General features: G+C 39.0%; 1 protein-coding gene across 5 annotated transcripts in view; it reads left to right on the plus strand.

Annotated features, from left to right (window-relative positions):
* The window catches only part of C14H8orf34 (chromosome 14 C8orf34 homolog), a 366056-nt gene that overhangs the window by 89346 nt on the left and 255437 nt on the right, over positions 1-21273 (plus strand). For 3 of the 5 annotated variants that reach the window (XM_027561136.1, XM_027561134.1, XM_027561137.1), the window contains exons 4-5: positions 2960-3088; positions 13561-13589. In XM_027561136.1, the coding sequence (XP_027416937.1) occupies positions 2960-3088; positions 13561-13589 (158 nt within the window). The remainder of the gene's footprint in view (positions 1-2959; positions 3089-13560; positions 13590-21273) is intronic. The other 2 variants (XM_027561138.1, XM_027561139.1) reach the window with 1 other exon arrangement.

The following is a 21273-nucleotide window of genomic DNA, read 5'->3' on the forward strand; positions in this document are numbered from 1 at the left end:
ATGGACATATCTCCATGCAAATGAACTTAGGTCTATGTTATACATTTTCATAAGTACATACCTACCTGTACCATAGTATGAAGATGCCATAATTTATTTATTTCCCTGTGAAGTACATTTAGTTTTATAGATTATTTACAGAGTTTTACAACCACAAACTCTTTGGTGAAATAAATAATTATCATGCACTTTCTGATAAAATAAACCTCTTTGTACATATATACGTAACTAAGAGTGTTTTCATTTATGTATTATAATTTATCAGAAATAATAAGATTGCTGAATCAGAGGGTCAGTATATGTTCTATTATAATAAATATTTCTGAATTACTTCTAAAAACATGGCCAAAAATTTTTTTTCAGTAGGTTGAGAGTATTTTTCCTATAGCCGTACCATGTAAATATTTTTAAATTATTTTATTTTTATCGAACATAGACATATATGGTATAAAGAGCAAATTAATACCATAAGGCAAGTGTCCTTCTTTTCTTCCTGTTCTGCCTCTAATGTGGACCCACTTTTAACTCTTAGATGTTTCTTTTGGTACGCAGATCTATATATCTAAACATAGAAGATACTTGCATAGTTCTCTTTTATCTTTTAAATTTGAAGCATCATCTCGACCTCTTTCTAAGACACTGTGCTTTATTCCCAAGGCCCATCACATTCTCACAGTACAGGCAGGCAGATATTTCAAATGTTGGTTGATGTATACTCTGCACTGATATTTTTATGATTGTGTTCATTATCCTTTTTCATAGTAGAATCATAAGAAAGCCAACTTTTATTTTGTTTCTAGAATCAATAATTGGCTTGTTTTCTGCTTCCTTTGTTTTCTCTGTACCCATCACTAATGCTTCACCAAAATGTGCCTTAAAATATTAACACTCTCAATAACTAAAACACGTGTTCTTCTATCTTACTTTAATTTATATTTTATACTTTATTTCATTTAAAAAGTCTTAGAGACTTCTCTCCTGTAGTCCTTTGTTCTCTTGCCCCAGTCTTAACTCCTTAGTTACCATTCTTTTTCTCAGCTGTCTTCTGAGACCATGCTTTACTGTCATCCTGAGGCTTATGTTTTCCTTCTTCTTATGGGGGATTATCTGGTTCCTGATCTCAACTCTTTCTAGTTTGGGCTTTACTTGCTTATTTTGGTGGAGCACCTCCAACTAGGAACTTTCTGAGAGTGCTTGCCAGGTACGTTTTCTGAGTCCTTACAAGTGTCTTGACTGACTCCTTGTGCCGTGTGCCAAGTCACTTCAGTGGTGTCTGATTCTTTGCGGTCTTATGGACTGTAGCCTGCTGGGCTCCTCTGTCCATGGGATTCTCCAGGCAAGAATACCAGAGTGGGTTGGCATGCCCTCCTCCAGGGAATTTCCTGACCCAGGGATCGAACTCTCATCTTCTATGTCTCCTGCATTGCCAGGTGGGTTCTTTACCACTAGCACCACCTGGGAAACCCGATTGACCCTTAAAGTGTAAAGTGAAGTTGTTCAGTTGTGTCCGACTCTTTGTGACCTCATGGACTGTAGCCTACCAGGCTCCTCCATCCATGAGATTCTCCAGGCAAGAATACTGGAGTGAGTTGCTATTTCCTTCTCCAGGGGATCTTTCCAACTCAGGGATCGAATCCAGGTTTCCCACATTGTGGGCAGACGCTTTACCCTCTGAGCCACCAGGGAATTGCATTTTAGTTGGGTATAAAATTCTAAGTTAAAAAAATAAATAAAATTCTAGGTTAGAAGTAATCTTCAGTTAAAATTTTGAAGGAACTTCTCCTGTGTCTTCTGGGGCCAAACATTGCTGCTGAGAAATCAGATGACAATTTCATTTGCTATTTTTGTCTCTGAAAGCTTTTAAAGATGTTTCCTTTATTACCACTGTTGTAAAATTTTGTGATAATGTGCCTTGAATTATGGGCTTCCCTGGTAGCTCAGCTGGTAAAGAATCCACCTGCAATTCAGGAGACAATGCTTCAATTCCTGGGTCGGGAAGATCCCCTGGAGAAGGGATAGGTTACCCACTCCACTATTCTTGGGCTTCCCTGGTGGCTCAGATGGTAAAGAATCTGCCTGCAGTGTGGGAGACCTCAGTTTGATCCCTGGGTTGGGAAGATCCCTGGAGAAGGTAAAGGTTACCCACTTCAGTATTCTTGCCTAGAGAATTTCATGGCCTGGTGGGCTACAGTCCATGGAGTCACAAAGAGTCAGACATGACTGAGTGACTAAGCACAGCACAGCCTTGCATTATACTGGACATTTAATGGATCCTTCTAATCTGGAAGGCAATTATGGTTTTCTATTATTATTTTGGTATTGGTCCTCCTTGATTGATACTTTAACGTTTAAATGGTACGAAATGTCCACTTTTTTGACATCTCTATCTTCAAGGCCTAGGTTTCACTTTTCTCTATCTTGTTAAATCCACTTATCACTTATCAGTTCATTTTGCATCTTCCTTAAAAAATGTATTGTCTTCTCTGTTTAATCAATTCTTTGACCAAAGAAAAATACCATAATATAATTTTAGTGAGAATTTGAGGGAAAGTGAAGGTAAAAGTATTCAGTCTTGTTTTATCAGAAGACAGCAAGAATGTCTTAAAATCATTTAACAAATTTCTCATGAAGAAGGTAGCAGTTATTTTTTAAGCTGCTGAAACATAACATATACTTTGCTTGTGTTTTCCCCTAATTTATATGAATTACTAGTGTTAAATCAGTACCTGAATTTTCTTTTTTCTATAAACACTGTCACACTTCCTTTACTTGTTTAGTTAAAACATTTCTTAAAATCCAGCCTCATAACTTCCCTTCTGTTTGCTCACAAGAGAACTATTTCCAAAAACCATTTTTATTCTGTGCACTGATCTTCAGACAGTCTTTCACATAATGATGAATAGTAAGTTTTTATCATTCTGTAGCGTGCTTATGAAGTAATCATTTTTTTTAAACATAGTGCCAAGGTCAGTAGATCATCCTAAGTGGAACTGGCGGACTAAACCAGAAAGCCGTGATTTTGATGAATTGAACCACATCCTTCAAGAGAGCAAGAAACTGGGAAAAGCCCTTGAGAATCTCTCTCGAAGTAAGTTCATTTACTTGATTGTAATTGGAATTCCTAACCAATATTAAAGTAGAAACATTCATTACCATTACCAATAACCTACTTCCAACATCCTCATTATAATTCCATGAGAGGCTGCAGAGTTCTAGAGCATGAGATTGGATATGAGGACCGATCATGTGTGTTACATGGATTCATGGGAAGACAGGTTATATAGAGCAGAAAGAGCTATAGACCCCTCCCCACAATGGCTGTTTGATTCCAGTCTCCCTCCAAGGCCTCTGTTCATTACCCAGGTCAACTGTACACCTAATGGCATCTTAGTCATTCTTCTCTTTTGAACCCTGTTGTTATGTGTCATCCCAGTTAATGCACAAACCTGTTGCTTCCTTGAGTTTTTGATGTCTCTAAACTTCTTAATAGTGACTGGGCCAGATTCTTCTCAGAATCCTCTCAGAACCTAGCAATATACCTTTTTATAAAAGCAGTGATCTGTAATCCAAGGGCCTGAGTTAGAAGTTTTGCCTTCTATGAGGTTAATAACCTTAGATAAGTCATTAACCTGTCATTAAACCTGTATGAGCCTTGGTCCTCTCATCTCCAGATCAGGAAGACATGGTTCCATCTCCTTCTTCTGATGGGTGGGAATGTTTAAAATGATATATTTCAGATAGACAAATATTTGATTTAATCAATGCATTCTATATATAAAGTATAGTATATACATAAAGTATATATTTATATGTAAATATATATATGTATACACTTGCAGTTTTTGTAGTGAGTTCAAAGTATTTCCGTCTTTCTCTGGTTCTTAAATATCTTTCAATTTTAAAAATTAGGCATCTCTGGAAACATATTAATGCTATAGTTGCACTAAAATTGTCTTTTGGTGTGATAGCATATTAAAGATTTATATTAGAATACTAGTAAATTCTAGTAGATTATGTTTTAAAATCAGTCTCTTTTTTAAAATAGCAGTGTTACTAGTTTCTTGATATTTTTCTAAGTTAAAAATTTCCCTTAGTATATATTGGGAGAATTGTTTATATAAATATCTGTGTGTTTATATATTGTGCTATACTATAATTATGTATTTATATACTATATTTTATTGTTTTATGTTTTTTAGAGAGATTTAGCTTTTTCATACTTCTTAATTTATAATTCACTAGTGCCACTAGATTTTTTATTTAACCTTTGTGAACTTTGTGTAATAAGCCTGTCTCAATGTTAACTTGGCTTCTGATAGATTCTCATAATTTTGCCATTAGTAGGAACTCTCTGGTTGAGATTCAAGAAAATCCTGTTTTTGGCTAGGTTTACTTTTGGACCAAATAATGATAAAATGAGTTTTCAGCTAATTATTATGTTCACGAATGTCAGAGGCTTTAGTGTGTGTCTGTATGTGTATATGTGTGTGTGTGTGTGTGTGTGTGTGTGTGTATGTGTGTATATATATATGCTTTTGGTGTCACTTGATCATTATAAAGGGGCTCTGTTTTTTGTAGCAGTAATGGTGATGTTTATGTGGGGTAAGGGAGCAGTTGTTCACACAGGGCGAGGTTGCTTATTTCTCTGGGTAAGTTTCTGAGTTTCTGTGATTTTTGCTATCTGAGATTTAATATTAACTTCTTGTCTTAGGTCCAACATGTGTCTAACTACTCGGTTATCAGTTCACCTGAGATGATCATTGTAAATTAGTAGAAACATCCCCGGTGGCTCAGTGGTAAAGAGTATGCCTGCAGTGCAGATGATGAAGAAGTTGTGGGTTTGATCCCTGGGTCAGGAAGATCCCTTGGGGAAGGAAATGGCAACTCACTCCAGTATTGTTGCCTGGGAAAGTCCATGGACTGAGGAGCCTAATGGGTTACAGACTGAGGAGCTGCAGAGAGTTGGACATGAGGGAGCACGCATGAGCACAATGTTTATTTAGTCATCTCGTTGCCCAGAATTGAACTATTTAATCTCAAACTGTTCATCCATCTTCCTGAAGCTAGATGTCAGTTCATTCGTGTTTGATCTTGTTTGACTTTTATAATAGACTTTGACTTGATAACTCTTTCTCTAAAATAGTGGTGACTTTATTAACCATTGTTTTATTTAATAGGAAGACTTAGGGAATGGAATCTTTCCTCCAGTTATGGTCAGAAGGAATGTTCATTGTCTTATTATTGTGAACTGTTTTCCTGTACCACAGGAAAGATTGGAAGTTTTTAGTGAATGCCTGATTTTCATACAGTCTCTGATAGAATTCTCTCTGGCAAGGCTGGTCTTTGCTTTATTCTAGTTTTACTTCCTAAAAGATAATACATTATTTAAAGTATTTGTTACTAGTAGAGATTGACAGCAAAAAATCATTTATATCCCTCAGAATGGTAGAATTATCTCATCTCTACAGCTGTCAGTGTATACAGACTTAGATGCAACCCCCTCCTCCCTTCTCTCTCTCTCTTTCAAATAATAACAGGAAAGATTTGAAATTCTCTCCAGTTTGCAAATAGGAATTGTGTATCAGTAGCAACTGTACCATGCTCTTTTTCTGGCTTTTTGCAAACCTCTCAGCGTAATGCTTTATCTTACAGTCAGACATGACCTGTGACCCTCTTCATGCTGTGTTCCTTACCTCAAGGTAGCTATGTTAGAATAGTTTCAGTGGCCTGGAATGCTACCAATTATTAGCTTCATGACCTTGGGAATAAACCTTTCTGTGTTTCTCTCACCTTTACTGTAAAGTTGGAATAATCATGGTACTATTTCTGAAGGTTTTATGAAAATCACATGAGATGTTGTGTCTAAAGTGTTTAATAGCATGCCTGGTATGAAGTAACTACCAAGTAAACATTAGATATAACTGCCAATTAAACATTATATAGGGGGCTTTCCTGGTAGCTAAGCTGGTAAAGAATTAGCCTACAATGCAGGAGACCCTGGTTTGATTCCTGGGTCAGGAAGATTCCCTTGGAGAAGGGATAGGCTACTTACTCCAGTATTCTTGGGCTTCCCTGGTGGCTCAGCCAGTAAAGAATCTGCCTGCAATGTGGGAGACCTGGGTTTGATTCCTGGGTTGGGAAGATCCCATGGAGGAGAGCATGGCAGCCCACTGCAGTGTTCTTGCCTGGAGAATTCCATGGACAGAGGAGCCTGGTGGGCTATGGTCCATGGGATCGTAAAGAGTTGAACATGACTGACTGATTAAGCACAGCACACACAGCACAAACATTAGATATAATATTCCATTTCTATTATTGTATAACAAATTACCAGAAACTTAGTAGCTTTAAAAAGTACAAATTTATTATCTTACTATTTTTGTGTTTCGGGAGTTTGAATCCAGGTTAGTTGGGTCCTCTGCTCAGGGCCTGGGCAAGCTGAAATTAAGGTGCTGGTTGGGGCTGGGGTTACTCCTGGGCTTGGGTCTTCTAAGCTCATACACATTGTTGGTCAAATTCAGTGCTTGCTCTTGCAACACTGAGACCCCTTGTTTTCTCATTGGCTGTTGGCCAGGAGTGTTCTTAGCTCATTCCCAGGTCCTTGTCTTGTGGTCTCCTCCTCTCACAACAACAACAATGAACTGTTTCTTCCTTGAGGCCACTGGGGAGCATCTCTCTGAAGCTTTGCCTTCTTTTAAAGGGCTCATCTGATTAGGTCAGGGCCACCAGGATTTACTTCTGATTTGCTCAGTCTGCTGTTGAGTAACCAAGCCAAGAGAGAGATACCCTTTCATCTTCAGTGGTTCCACCATGCAGACTCAAAGGGAAAAGACTGCCCAGGAGTATATCTTGGGAGCCATCCTAGACTTCTGCCTGCCACAGATATTATTAGTGTTATTACTATTTATCCCTGACAGTCAATAACATACTTCAGCTGAGCCCTGCCAAACAGAAATGTAACATGAGCCACACATGGGATTTTATATGTTCAAAATAGACACATTACAAAAAAGCAAAAGAGAAACCTGTAAAATTAATTTTAATGCAATATTAGCCTGCTGCTGCTGCTAAATCACTTCAGTCGTGTCTGACTCTGTGCAACCCCATAGACGGCAGCCCACCAGGCTCTGCCGTCCCTGGGATTCTCCAGGCAAGAACACTGGACTGGGTTGCCATTTCCTTCTCCAGTGCATGAAAGTGAACAGTGAAAGTGAAGTCACTCAGTCATGTCCGACTCTTAGCAATCCCATGGACTGCAGCCCACCAGGCTCCTCCGTCCATGGGATTTTCCAGGCAAGAGTACTGGAGTTGGGTGTCATCACCTTCTCTGCAATATTAACTTACTATTATTATTATCATTTATTGTATATTATTGTATATTGTTATATACAACATACAATTGTTATACAATATACAATTGTATATTGTTGTATATAATATACAACAATTATATACAATATACAATTGTTATACAATATACAATTGTATAATACAAATATTATTGTATATTATTGTATATTATATACAATATACAATTGTTATACAATATACAATTGTTATACAATATACAATTGTATATTGTTGTATACAATATACAACAATTATATACAATATACAATTGTTATATTATTGTATATTGTATAATATTGTATATTATTATCATATTATTATCATATCTAAATTATTATCATTTAATGTATATTCCATCTAAAAATTATTATTGCAGTGTTTTATATTGTTTTTCTTTCATACTGAGTCTTCAAAAGTCTGTTATGAATTTTATTCTACAGCACCCCTCAGCATGGATGAGCCACATTTCAAATGTTCGTTAGCCATCTAATGAGTAGCTCCCATGATGAACACCACAGCTCTAACTGACGTTAAAACAAACACAGACAACCTCCTCTTGAGGTTGAGTTCCCTCAGACAGCGTCAGAATTCCTTCTTCTTCTTTCATCCAAGTTTTCAAAAAGAATAGTTAATGCGCATCTTCTCCGCCTGCTCAGGTTCCTCTCACTCCTCAGTATAGTTATATTATCGGACCTGTCATTCCACTCAGACTTTTCTCACTATGGTCACCACCAGTTGAATCCAAATTGTCAAACTCAGTGGACACTCTTTCTCATTTTCAAAAATTGCTTTGATCGTTTTAACACCACTGATGACTCTGTTTTCAAACCCTTGATGTTTTAGTTTCTGGAACCTGGCCCTCATTTGATGGTCTTTGGATGCCCTACCCGTCATTTCTTATAGGTTTCATTCTCATATGCCTCTTTCTTTCCTGCTGCTATAGATGTTTTTCATCCTCTGCTTCTGTTCTTTCAAATGTTCTGTGTCTAGCCTTCTCTTCCCTCACAGATTTCATTATCACCCCTATACAGCTAACTCAAATGAGTGTATTTCCCATCCAGACTGTTTATGATTTTATACAAGGTGGTGGTATCCCACTGCCATGTCAAACTCAGTTTATCTAAGTAGATCATACTTCCTTTACCATTACTTTTCTTTGTTTGCTTTATCTTAGCCAGTGACACCTACCTACTGGTTCAGCCAAACTGGACTCATCTTTCTCCCTAATCTTTTTTTTTTTTAATTTTTTGATGTGAACAATTTTTAAAGTCTTGAGTTAGTTACAGTATTGCTTCTATTTTATGTTTTGTTTTTTTGGCCATGAGGCATGTAAGGATCTTAACTCTTTGACCAGGGATCTAACCCACACCCCATGCATTAGAAGGCAGAGTGTTTTTAAAATGTTTATTATTTGTTTATTTTTGGCTGCACTGGGTCTTTGTTGCTATGCACGGGCTTTCTTGAGTTTCGGCGAGCGGGGCCTGCTCTTCTTTGCTGCGAGTGGACTTCTCAGTGTTGCAGAGCACAGCCTGTAGGCACGTGGGCTCAGTATTTGCTGCTCAGGGGCTTATTGCTCTGCGACATGTGGGATCTTCCTGGACCAGGGATTGAATTCATGTCCCCTGCATTTCTGGGCAGATTCTTAACCACTGGACCACCAGGGAAGTCCCTCTCCCTGATTGTTTAATAATTAATTCCCAAGTCTTGAGATTTCCCCGCTCTCTTGGGGGGCATCCCAGGTGGCGCTAGTGGTAAAGAACCTGCCTGCCATGCAGGTTCATAAGTGCAGGAGACATAAGAGACGTGGGTTCAATCCCTGGGTCGGGAAGATGCCCTGGAGAAGGAAATAGCAACCCATTCCAGTATTCTTGCCTGAAAAATCCTGTGGACAGAGGAGCTTGGCAGGCTACAGTCTACAGGGTCGCACATAGTTGGATACAACTGAATCGACTTAGCACGCCCGCACTCTCTCTTGGGTGTGACTCTCTTCTCTGCTCCTACTAGTACCCTGTAATTCACACTCAGCATCACTGATCAGACCATTGGTTTATCCATTTACATATTGCATTTTTATTTCATTTCATTCCTGTTCCATGACAGGAAAAAACCAAGTGTAGTCCTTACCTGAATTGAGCCTGTGGCTGAAGGGCTTGCCATAACTTTGTGTTAGGGGAGTCTCATGGCCAACATCTCTTTTATACTTAATACCATGTAAGTCTTCAGTCATTGCACAGAGTGTGCCTGGTGCTGGAGAAGACTCTTGAGAGTCCCTTGGAAAGCAAGGAGATCAAACCAGTCAATCCTAAAGGAAATCAACCCTAAATACTCTTTGGAAGGACTGACGCTGAAGCAGAAGCTGAAACGTTAATACTTTGGCCACCTGATGCAAACAGCTGACTTATTGGAAAAGACCCTGATGCTGGGAAGGATTGAAGGCAGGAGGTAAAGGGGTCGACAGAGGATGAGATGGTTGGATGGCATCACAGATTCAATGGACATGAACTTGAGCAAACTCAGTGAGAGGGCAAGGGATAGGGAAGCCTGGCGTGCTGCAGTCCATGGGGTTGCAAAGAGTTGGACACAACTTGCTACTGAACAACAACAGAGTGTGATGGGAATACAGACTATTCTACCCTGTTATTCTCCCATCTTTAGCACATGATCCAAGGGTCCTGCAAGCAGACAGAGACAATAGAGGATTACAGGGGTGGTTTCTAATGTTTCCAAGTGGAGGTGCATGAATGACATCACCTACATTCTACAACTGACTGCAAAGGAGGCTGGGGAATGTAGTCCAGTTTGTGAGCCCAGGAGAATTGGAAATAGTCTGAGGCATGAATAACCAGTCCTGTCCACACTCTTGTTTCTCAGTTCCTCCAAACAGCCCTTACTGCAGTCAGTGGGCTCTATCTACGTGAAAACCTGATACCACTTGTTGCAGACATTCAGTGGCTCCTTAAAACCTCATAGGAACTTCCCTGGTGCTCCAGTGGTTAAGACTTCACCTTCTAATGCAGAGGATGAGAATTCAATCCCTGATCGGGGAGCTAAGATCTTACATGTCTCTTGGCCATAAAACCAAAACATGAAACAGAAGCAATGTTGTAACAAATTCAATAAAACCTTTAAATATGGTCCACATCAAAAAAAATTCTTTATGGAAAAAAAAAAAAACAACAAAACTCATAGAAGGTTCTCCATGCTCTGACCCTTAGTCACCTGTCTGGTATCATCTCTCATGACTCATGATCAGGCCGCACTTATGCACCAGTAACAGGGGAATTTTTTGCACTCATGATATTCTTACCTTTCTCATATTTGCTTATGCTGTGCCTGTGCCCTGACATCTCACTCCTACTTGCCCCAGGCTAATTTCTGCTCCTCTCTTCAGTCTCAGCTCAAATGCCCTTGATGATTTATTGCTGCTGTCTTTCTCGAGACTGGGTTTTGTCCCCCTCTTTCTGTGCTTCCATTGTTTTCCCCGTGCACACTTACGTGCTGTGATCTACTTTCAGAGATCGCTGGACTCTGCACTGTGTGGAGGCAGGGGAACCAGGACTTGGACTCCGCAGCATGTAGTACAGTGATTAGCACATAACTCAGTCGTAAGAATTTATGCTTTCAAATTGTGTTGCTGGAAAAGATGTTTGAGCATCCCTTGAATTGCAAGGAGATGAAATCAGTCAATCCTAAAATAAATCAACCCTGAATATTCACTGGAAGGACTGATGCTGAAGCTGAAACTCCAATACTTTGGCCACCTGATGGGAAGAGCTGACTCATTGGAAAAGACCCTGATGCTGATGGCAGGAGGAGAAGGCGGGGTGACAGAGGATGAGATGGTTGGATGGCATCACTGACTCAGTGGACATGAGTTTGAGCAAACTCTGGGAGATAGTGAAGGGCAGGGAAGCTGGGCATGCTGCAGTTCATGGGGTCGCAAAGAATCAGACATGACTTACCGACTGAACGAGACAGAAATCTATTAAAGGATTACGCCAGCAGTGAGTGAGCCCAAAGCTTTTCTGAGTCTAATCTGTCTGAAGGGAGGCAGCGATAGGATGGGCATCTTTAGTCCATTTAGACACTCATCTGCAGTTTGCAGTTGAGGTGAAACACTGGCTGGAGCTTTTCCAGGGAAAAAAGTCCAGCTGTTGGGAGAACAGAGGGCTGATATTTTATGCTCTGTGACTGATAATAGCCGTCCGGAATCAATTGAGAAAAAAAAAGAACAACAACAACAGAACTTTTTTAGTGCATCAATCATGAACATCCTGCAAAAGTCTTTTCTGACAAACAGCCTGAGGAGTTAGAGGGTAACAGCCTCTGAGTAAAAACGGAAGCAGATAACGTGGCAGTTGTTTTGTTCATTTATTTATCTAGTCTTCAGACATTTCTGTGGGAGTGTGAGGTGAACAGCCTTTGCATGGTACAGATATGGGAATCATTAGTGTATAGAGAAAAAGAGCCCACCCATCCAGCCGGCACATACATCATCAACCTTTAAGATACAGGTAGAAAAGTGATCTACTTGAGAACACTGGAAAGGCATTTTCAGAGAGTTGAGATGAAAATCGAGATAGAATGTTTTAGAAAAATCAAGGATGGAAAGTACTTCAGAAAATCTAACTGTCTGAAGTGGCAGATAAGTTGGTAAAAAAAAGGGATAGGAAACTTATTCATTGTGTGTAGCCATGTCCAAGCTATGTTTCATTGTTTACTGCCATGGGAATTTTAATAGGAAAAGTTGGAAATTAAGTATCTTTTATTAGAGAAAGAAAAATGGATAAAGAAATCATGACACATTCATACAATGGTATACTTTATTTTTTTAAACTCTTTAAAAGAATTTGTTTATTTTAATGGTCTACTTTATACTCCTTAAAAATTATACTGTAGAAAATATTTACTAATATAAAAATGTTTTATACACAAAACAGATAACAAAATAGTGTGTGTGCTTCCGATTTGGTTTTATATGTGCATAGAGCAGCATAAAGCCTTAGTATGTATACTTATATATGCTGATAAAATTATTTGAAAGAATTCACAAGAAGCTTTTATCATTCTTTTATCATTCTTTGTCTTTAACATGTCTTCATAGCAACCTTTTTCTTCATCTTCGTTTTCCACTGGTAAAATTCCTTGGCCCTGCAAAAGCTCCTGATAACTGCTAAAATGGAGAGTGGTCAGAGGACGCAGGAACTAGCTCTTGAGTGAGGCTTAGGTTCTGTGTGACATGCATTTTGATAATACAAGGCCGGTGAGGCCTTTTGACTTACTTGCCAGTTCTTGGCTACACTCTAGGTAGGTGAAGTATTACTGCTGTCTATATGAATAATGGATTCATAAGTCTGAGGTGTGAAAAAACATTTTTAAGATCAACTGGTAACTTTCTAAAAAAATGAGTGAATAAACTCTTTTGCAGGGCCAAGGCAAGGGGAAGAGTATCCTTGGCATTTCAGGAAAGGACTTACTACCCACCCCCCCCAAAGAAGAAGATCTTTGTGAAGGAGACAAAGGAGAATAGAAAATGCAGGGCTGCATTTCAAGAGACTGGAGTTAACAGAGTCTGTCATCACAGAGAAATAAGGGCTAAAACTTTTATGTTACTAACTTAGAACAATTTTGGAAGAATAATAGAGATAAAAATTGGACTAAAGAGTGTGTGAATAGAAGGGGAGCTTGTGAGGAGGAATCTTGATCCATTGGCCCCAAGAAGCTGTTGATCTCAGGGAACATGGAACACAATTCTTTAAGTTCCCCTGTCTGTGTCCTTATCTGGAAAATAAGGGAATTAAAATACATGAACTTCAAACATCTTTCTGCCTTAGTTTTTTACTACTCTAGGAATCTGAATCAGTTCTTAACAAAGAACACTGTTGTAACAAGCTAAGCTGCACTTGATTGTCATTAGCACATAAAGACCATTTCTCTACAGTTGTCTTTGCAGGTTTGTTCTGCATTTAACAAGCAGTATGGTGCTTGTTTCTTGTTGCATCATTTCCATTGTTTCAGCAGCTGTTATAGTTGTCTTAAATTCCTAATTTGTTTTCATCAGTAGAAAGAAAGTACACATTATTTTGAAGTACCATTAACAAGAAAAAAATAGAATGGAAAATGTATTCATTCTACAAATAGAACTTTTGTTTTTAAGAATGGGTTATTAAGGATTACTTCTAAAACTTTTTTGTCTCTCTTGATTCCCAGGTATTGCAATTTCAGATGAGCTCGATAAGGTACGTTGAACTATCCATCTAGTGAGACTAAAATATAGAACCTACATTTTAATCCAATGTCTAAATGAAAGAGTTTCTGAAACATAAAGTGTTTAAATTTAATTTATTTGGATGCTAACTTTCAAAGTTATTTGCAAAGTTATTTGCAAACTTTCAAAGTTATATGCTTTTATGAAAGTTATTGCATGAAATATATGATATCACCTATTCTTCTGAGTTGAGAGTTTTAGAATTTAGTTAGAGAAAACTGAATCACTGTAGTCACTGAATTACTATACTAATAATGAAAACTAATATTATTTAAACTGTTGGGATTCTGCCTGTATCCATATGATGATGACAAGACACATACTTTTGTAGAACTACCTTTCGGAAACCTTACTAAGATTTTTTTTTTATAATTCCAAGATGCCAAGGGAATATACCCCTTGCACTGGGGTGATAGTTGTGAAGGTGGTGAAAAGTGATGTGACTAGGAATATATTTTAACAGTAGTGTCAGTGGAACTTGTTAGTAGTTCAGTTGTAGAAGAAATCAGTCAATGCTGAGTCCTAGGTGTGGGAGATGAGCAAGTAGATAAATTTTGGTGCCATTTAGCAAAATTGGAACACCTGGGGAAACAGCAAATTTTGCAGGTTGATATAGCATCAAGATTTCTCTTTTGGATTGTTTAGTTTGTCTATGGAACATATTTATATGAGTTGTTGCTCATGAGGGAGGTTTAATTTGAAGTTATGCATTTAGGCATCATTGAAATAGAAGTTCTCATTTTTTTAAATCTCAGAACCCCTTTCAGTTCAGTTCATTTCAGTTCAGTCGCTCAGTTGTGTCCGACTCTTGGCGACCCCATGAATCGTAGCACGCCAGGCCTCTCTGTCCATCACCAGCTACCGGAGTTTACCAAAACTCATGTCCATCGAGTTGGTGATGCCATCCAGCCATCTCATCCTCTGTCGTCCCCTTCTCCTCCTGCCCCCAATCCCTCCCAGCATCAGAGTCTTTTCCAATGAGTCAACTCTTCGCATGAGGTGGCCAAAGTATTGGAGTTTCAGCCTCAGCATCAGTCCTTCCAGTGAACACCCAGGACTGGTCTCCTTTAGGATGGACTGGTTGGATCTCCTTGCAGTCCAAGGGACTCTCAAGAGTCTTCTCCAGTACCACAGTTCAAAGCATCAATTCTTCGGTGCTCAGCTTTCTTCACAGTCCAACTCTCACATCCATACATGACCACTGGAAAACCCATAGCCTTGACTAGACGGACCTTTGTTGCCAAAGTAATATCTCTGCTTTTTAATATGCTGTCTAGGTTGGTCATAACTTTCCTTCCAAGGAGTAAGCGTCTTTGAATTTCATGGCTGCAATCACCATCTGCAGTGATTTTGGAGCCCAGAAAAATAAAGTCTGCCACTGTTTCCACTGTTTCCCCATCTATTTGCCATGAAGTGATGGGACCAGATGCCATGATCTTAGTTTTCTGAATGTTGAGCTTTAAGCCAACTTTTTCACTCTCGTCTTTCACTTTTATCAGGAGGCCTTTTAGTTCCTCTTCACTTTCTTCCATAAGGGTGGTGTCATCTGCATATCTGAAGTTATTGATATTTCTCCCGGCAATCCTGATTCCAGCTTGTGCTTCCTCCAGCCCAGCGTTTCTCATGATGTATTCTGCATATAAGTTAAATAAGCAGGGTGACGATATACAACCTTGACGTACTCCTTTTCCTATTTGGAACCAATCTGTTGTTCCATGTCCAGTTCTAACTGTTGCTTCCAGACCTGCATATAGGTTTCTCAAGAGGCAGGTCAGGTGGTCTGGTATTCCCATCTCTTTCAGAATTTTCCACAGTTTATTGTGATCCACACAGTCAAAGGCTTTGGCATAGTCAATAAAGCAGAAATAGATGTTTTTCTGGAACTTTCTTGCTTTTTTGATGATCCAGTAGATGTTTGCAATTTGATCTCTGGTTCCTCTGCCTTTTCTAAAACCAGTTTGAACATCAGGAAGTTCACGGTTCACATATTGCTGAAGCCTGGCTTGGAGAATTTTAAGCATTACTTTAATAGTGTGTGAGATAAGGGCAATTGTGTGGTAGTTTGAGCATCCTTTGGCATTGCCTTTCTTTGGGATTGGAATGAAAACTGACCTTTTCCAGTCCTGTGGCCACTGCTGAGTTTTCCAAATTTGTTGACATATCGAGTGCAGCACTTTCACAGCATTATCTTTCAGGATCTGAAATAGCTCCACTGGAATTCCATCACCTCCACTAGCTTTGTTTGTAGTGATGCTTTCTAAGGCCCACTTGACTTCACATTCCAGAATGTCTAGCTCTAGGTAAATGATCACACCATTGTGTTTATCTGGGTTGTGAAGCTCTTTTTTGTACAGTTATTCTGTGTATTCTTACCACCTCTTGTTAATATCCTTCTGCTTCTGTTAGGTCCATACCATTTCTGTCCTTTATCGAGCCCATCTTTGCATGAAATGTTCCCTTGGTATCTCTAATTTTCTTGAAGCGATCTCTAGTCTTTCCCATTGTGTTGGTTTCCTCTATTTCTTTGTGTTGATCGCTGAGGAAGGCTTTCTTATCTCTCCTTGCTATTCTTTGGAACTCTGCATTCAGATGCTTTTATCTTTCCTTTTCTCCTTTGCTTTTCACTTCTCTTCTTTTCACAGCTATTTGTAAGGCCTCCTCAGACAACCAGTTTGCTTTTTTGCGTTTCTTTTCCATGGCGATGGTCTTGATCCCTGCCTCCTGTACAATGTCACAAACCTCTGTCCATAGTTCATCCGGCACTCTATCTATCAGATCTAGTCCCTTAAATCTATTTCTCACTTCCACTGTATAATCATAAGGGATTTGATTTATGGCATACCTGAATGGTCTAGTGGTTTTCCCTACTTTCTTCAATTTAAGTCTGAATTTGGCAATAAGGAGTTCGTGATCTAAGTCATAGTCAGCTCCCGGTCTTGTTTTTGCTGACTGTATAGAGCTTCTCTATCTTTGGCTGCAAAGAATATAATCAGTCTGATTTTGGTGTTGACCATCTGGTGATGTCCATGTGTAGAGTCTTCTCTTGTGTTGTTGGAAGAGGGTGCTATGACCAGTGTGTTCTCTTGGCAAAACTCTATTAGCCTTTGCCCTGCTTCATTCCGTATTCCAAAGCCAAATTTGCCTGTTACTCCAGGTGTTTCTTGACTTGCTACTTTTGCATTCCAGTCCCCTATAATGAAAAGGACATTTTTGGGGGGTGTTAGTTCAATAATAGACTATATGTTAATAATTATAATTTACAAAAGCAATAAAGTTAGTATCCTGTTACAAGTAAGATTATACCTTTTGAGTTTGGTACCAAAAACATATTTCTGATTCTCTAAATAAATGAATTTGTGAATGTACTTTTAAATATGGATTTACTTTGATAAATCAATAATTTTTTTTTAAATTAATGAATTTATTTTAATTGGAGCCTAATTACTTTACAATGTTATAGTGGTTTTTGCCATACATTGACATGAATCAGCCATGGGTGTACATGTGTCCCCCATCCTGAACCCCCCTCCCACCTCCCTCCCCATCCCATCACTCAGGGTTGGCCCAGTGCCCTGTTCCTGAGCGCCCTGTCTTATGCATCGAACCCGGACTGGCGACCTATTTCACATATGATAAACCATCATAATATTTTAAAATCATTAAAATTTCAATCTATACTAATTCTGTGCAAAACTTGGTCTTGACTGTATGCCATTGTTGTCGTTCAAGTTGCCAAGTCATGTCCGACTCCTTGCGACCCCGTGGACTGCAGCACACCAGGCTTCCCTGCCTTTCGCTATCTCCCAGAGTTTGCTCATACTCATGTCCATTGAGTTGATGATGTCATCTAACCATATTATCATCTCTCGACCCCTTCTCCTCCTGCCCTCAATCTTTTGTAGCATCAGGGACTTTTTCAGTGAGTTGGCTCTTTGCATCAGGTGGCCAAAGTATTGAAGCTTCAGCTTCACAGTCAGTCCTTCCAATGAATATTCAGGGCTGATTTCCTTGAGGATTGACTGGTTTGATCACCATAGCAGGTAGAATAAGTAATAGATGAGGTCTCCTGGCTTTGTCCTGCTTTTCTAGGCTTCCTCCGTCCATCACTGTTATTTGCCCCAGCGGGTCTCCATCTTACACAGTGACTTAGCTTATAATTTGCAGAAATTTAATAACCTCTATCTTGTATTTATTTTTGTCTTTATTCTAAGTACACAGACATAATTATCACTATTTCTGTGTTCATTTGCTCCCTCCAGTATGTTCTACAAAGCCGTAGCTGCCTGAACCCTAAATTAGCTTGAATACTTGCTTGGACTTTGTCCTTCCCTTTTTTCCCTGGACTCTCTGACTTGCAGCCTGGTTGCTTTCTACATTAACCTATCTTTGGTGAGCTAAAGAACATACTAATTATTCTTTGAACTGAAAATGGATTTCAGCCTCACTGGATAAAATTGTGGAAGCCTTGACACTTATTTAATATCCTCCTCAGGATGCATCCTCCCCTCCTCTCACCTCTCTTCAAAGCACTAGCTCGGGAGAGTTTCCATTTAAATAAGTTGCATAACACTGCACATTTTTACTACTTACCTAATGTTCCTGTTATTGAAGACTTCATGGAAATTTTATTATTTTTCATTTTTATTCTGGAAGATGCCAACAATTATCATAAATACGCTTTTAGAAAAAATATGTCAATGCAAAAATATTGCTTTTACTTTCACACCTGATATTTAGGAGTACGAGGTCACACAGAAGGCGCACAGGCTTACAGGACCAAAGCCAGGATCCTCTGTTTGCCTAGAAAAAAAACCCTGAATGAGAGAGAGAGAGAGAGACAGAGAGAGAGAGAGAGAGAGAGAGAGAGAGAGCGCGCGCGCCTGCCTCATGGCGCCCTCTGCTGGCCATGAAGCTCACAGTCCTGCATTTTTCTCAATAAGAAAAAGTGCACCTCAGGCGATATAAAACAGCAGTCAAAAAAAGGCTTACCATGTGTTGAGCTAGCACCTATTTCTTTAATATAGTAGTAGAAATCAATACATATTCTTCCTTGCAGTCTACCATTAAAATTTTGGGGGGTTCACGTAAGGTATATTTTTCTTAACTTTTATAAAATACTGATCTTTTACTATCATATTCTAACTCAATTATAATTTCATGAAATTATTTTTTCTATGACTTTTAAATTTAGTTTATGAATTCTGATGAAGGTAATAAGAGTTATTAATTTTACTTAAAATGGAAAGTAAAACAGAAGCTAATATTATTTGTAAGACCTTTAAAAAAATAAAGGTCTTATTTGTAAGTCTTTCCCTTCTCTTTTTTTAGTCACTGTATTGGTTTTCTATTGCTGTTGTAACAAATTGAAATAACACAAATTTACTATCCTACAATTCTGTAGTTTAAGGGTAAACATGAGTCTTCTGGGCTAAAATCAGGTGTAACAGGGCTTTATTGTTTCCTGAAGTTCTAGGGAAAATCTGTTACCTTGCCTTTTCCAGCTTCTAAAGGCTGCTACAGTCCTGGTGCATGATCCCTTTTCTACATCTTTAAAACCAGCAATGTCTCATCTCTCTCTAACTGCATCCAGGAAAAGCTGTTCACTTTTCTGGAATCCTGTGATTAGTCTGGGGCCATCCAGCTAATCTTAATCATTTCAGCTTTATCTCAGTTTTAACCTTAATCATGCAAAGCCTCTTTTGCCATGTAATGCACGATGCTCCCAGTTTTGAGGAATAGCATGTGGGCGTCTTTGGGAAGCCATTATTTTGCTTATCTGGCCACCACTCCAAGTTCAGATTTCATGTTGTTGTTGTTCAGTCACTCAATCGTGTCTGACTCTTTGTGCCTCCATGGACTGCAGCACGCCAGGCTTCCCTGTCCTTCACTGTCTCCTGGAGTTTGCTCAAACCCGTGTCCATCAAGTCAGTGATGCCATCCAACCATCTCATCCTCTGTCGCCCCCTTCTCCTCCTGCCTTCAGTCTTTCCCAGCATCAGGGTCTTTTCCAGTGAGTCAGCTCTTCGCATCAGGTGGCCAAAGGGTTGGAGCTTCAGCTTCAGCATCAGTCCTTCCAGTGAATATTCAGGATTGATTTCCTTTAGGGTTGACTGATTTGATCTCCTTGCTGTCCAAGGGATTCTCAAGAGTCTTCTCTAGCACCACAGTTTGAAATCAGTTCTTCGGTGCTCAGCCTTCTTTATCTATATGAAAGATACCTTTCATATCTTTATCTTATTCTTTAGGCTCCTACCATTCTAATTCGCCTTTCAAAATGCCATAGAGTACACTTGGCTGATGCCTTCTCAGTTACCCTTTAGTAGGGCAGTATGACCATTCTTCAACTCCTGTGAAAGTTGAATGTTTGTGGACTCACCCTCCTCCAGAGAATTGTTTCAACTCATAGGGGGCCATCCTGCCCAGAGATGCTTGGATTGGCGTCACCAATGACTAACCAAAATGAGGCTCTGAGTTTTCATTTACATGACAGAGCTTCCTGTGGGATCAGCCTGAGAGTAGACTTTAGCTGGATGAACTGAATGCTTATCTTTGCTTAGCTTCTTCCCAACTTCTGCTTCTTTCACTGTGTTACAAGCTTCACTTAAGAGACCCCCATCAGTAAGTCACTTGCTTATTATCTGCTTTTAGGGAACCCTACCTAGGGAATCCTGCTAAAAAAAATTTCAGTGACTCCCTGCTATTTAACAGGTTAAGTCCAACTTCCTAAGACTAGAATGAACAGACTATTTTGTCATTCAAATCTGTATCTTCTGCTTTATTTTCCTTTTTTTCCTCTACTCAGAATCTGAGCTGTGCTGAAAAAGTAATACTGTGTGGCAGCGAGGCTCTAGTATTTTGAAATCATATATTTTATATATTTCTACATTTTTGCTGATTGTCATCCCTCCCCTTTTCCCAGCTGTTTTCTATCCTTCAAGCTCAGGTTTTCAGTGTCTAAAAAACTGTATATGCACAGTTGTTGTTTGAGCAAATGACCCTACTTCTAGAAGTCTATTCCAAGGACACACTGGCAAAGCTATAGAAAGACCAGTGTGCGTGGCTATTCATTGTTGTGCTATTGTAATAGAAAAAGAGTTAAAATACCTAAATGTTCATTAAAAGAAGAGTAAGGGATAAATTATAGTACGTCTACTATAGAGTACTGTACAGCTATAAAAATGAAAGAATATCTCTGTAGATACATAGAACAATCCCCAGGATATACTGTTGAATAAAAAAAGGCAAGGATAAATGTGTTTATAGTGTGCTACCATTTATCTAAGTAAGTGTAATGGAACTGTGGATATGTATTTACTTACATTAAAGCCAAAATAACAATGGCAGAACCTGCCATATTGTAACACACACACACACACACACACACACACACACACACACACACACAATTACTTTTTAAACGTTACCAATGGGAGAGGGGAAGGAAGAGAAAATGAAAGTGGCGCAGATAGAGAGTAGAGGTTAGGGATAGAATCTTGTCTTCTTTGAATTTTGTGTGTATGAGACTTTGGAACCATTTAAATATTTTATATATAATTTTTGGGAAACACGGTTAACTCTTAAAACAGTGATTTCTAACAGTTGAGCCCAAACAGTATGGCAAAACACACTCAGGTGAATTAGTCCAAGTCTTTGTA

Source organism: Bos indicus x Bos taurus, chromosome 14, assembly GCF_003369695.1.
Source record: "Bos indicus x Bos taurus breed Angus x Brahman F1 hybrid chromosome 14, Bos_hybrid_MaternalHap_v2.0, whole genome shotgun sequence".
NCBI classification, from domain to species: domain Eukaryota; kingdom Metazoa; phylum Chordata; class Mammalia; order Artiodactyla; family Bovidae; genus Bos; species Bos indicus x Bos taurus.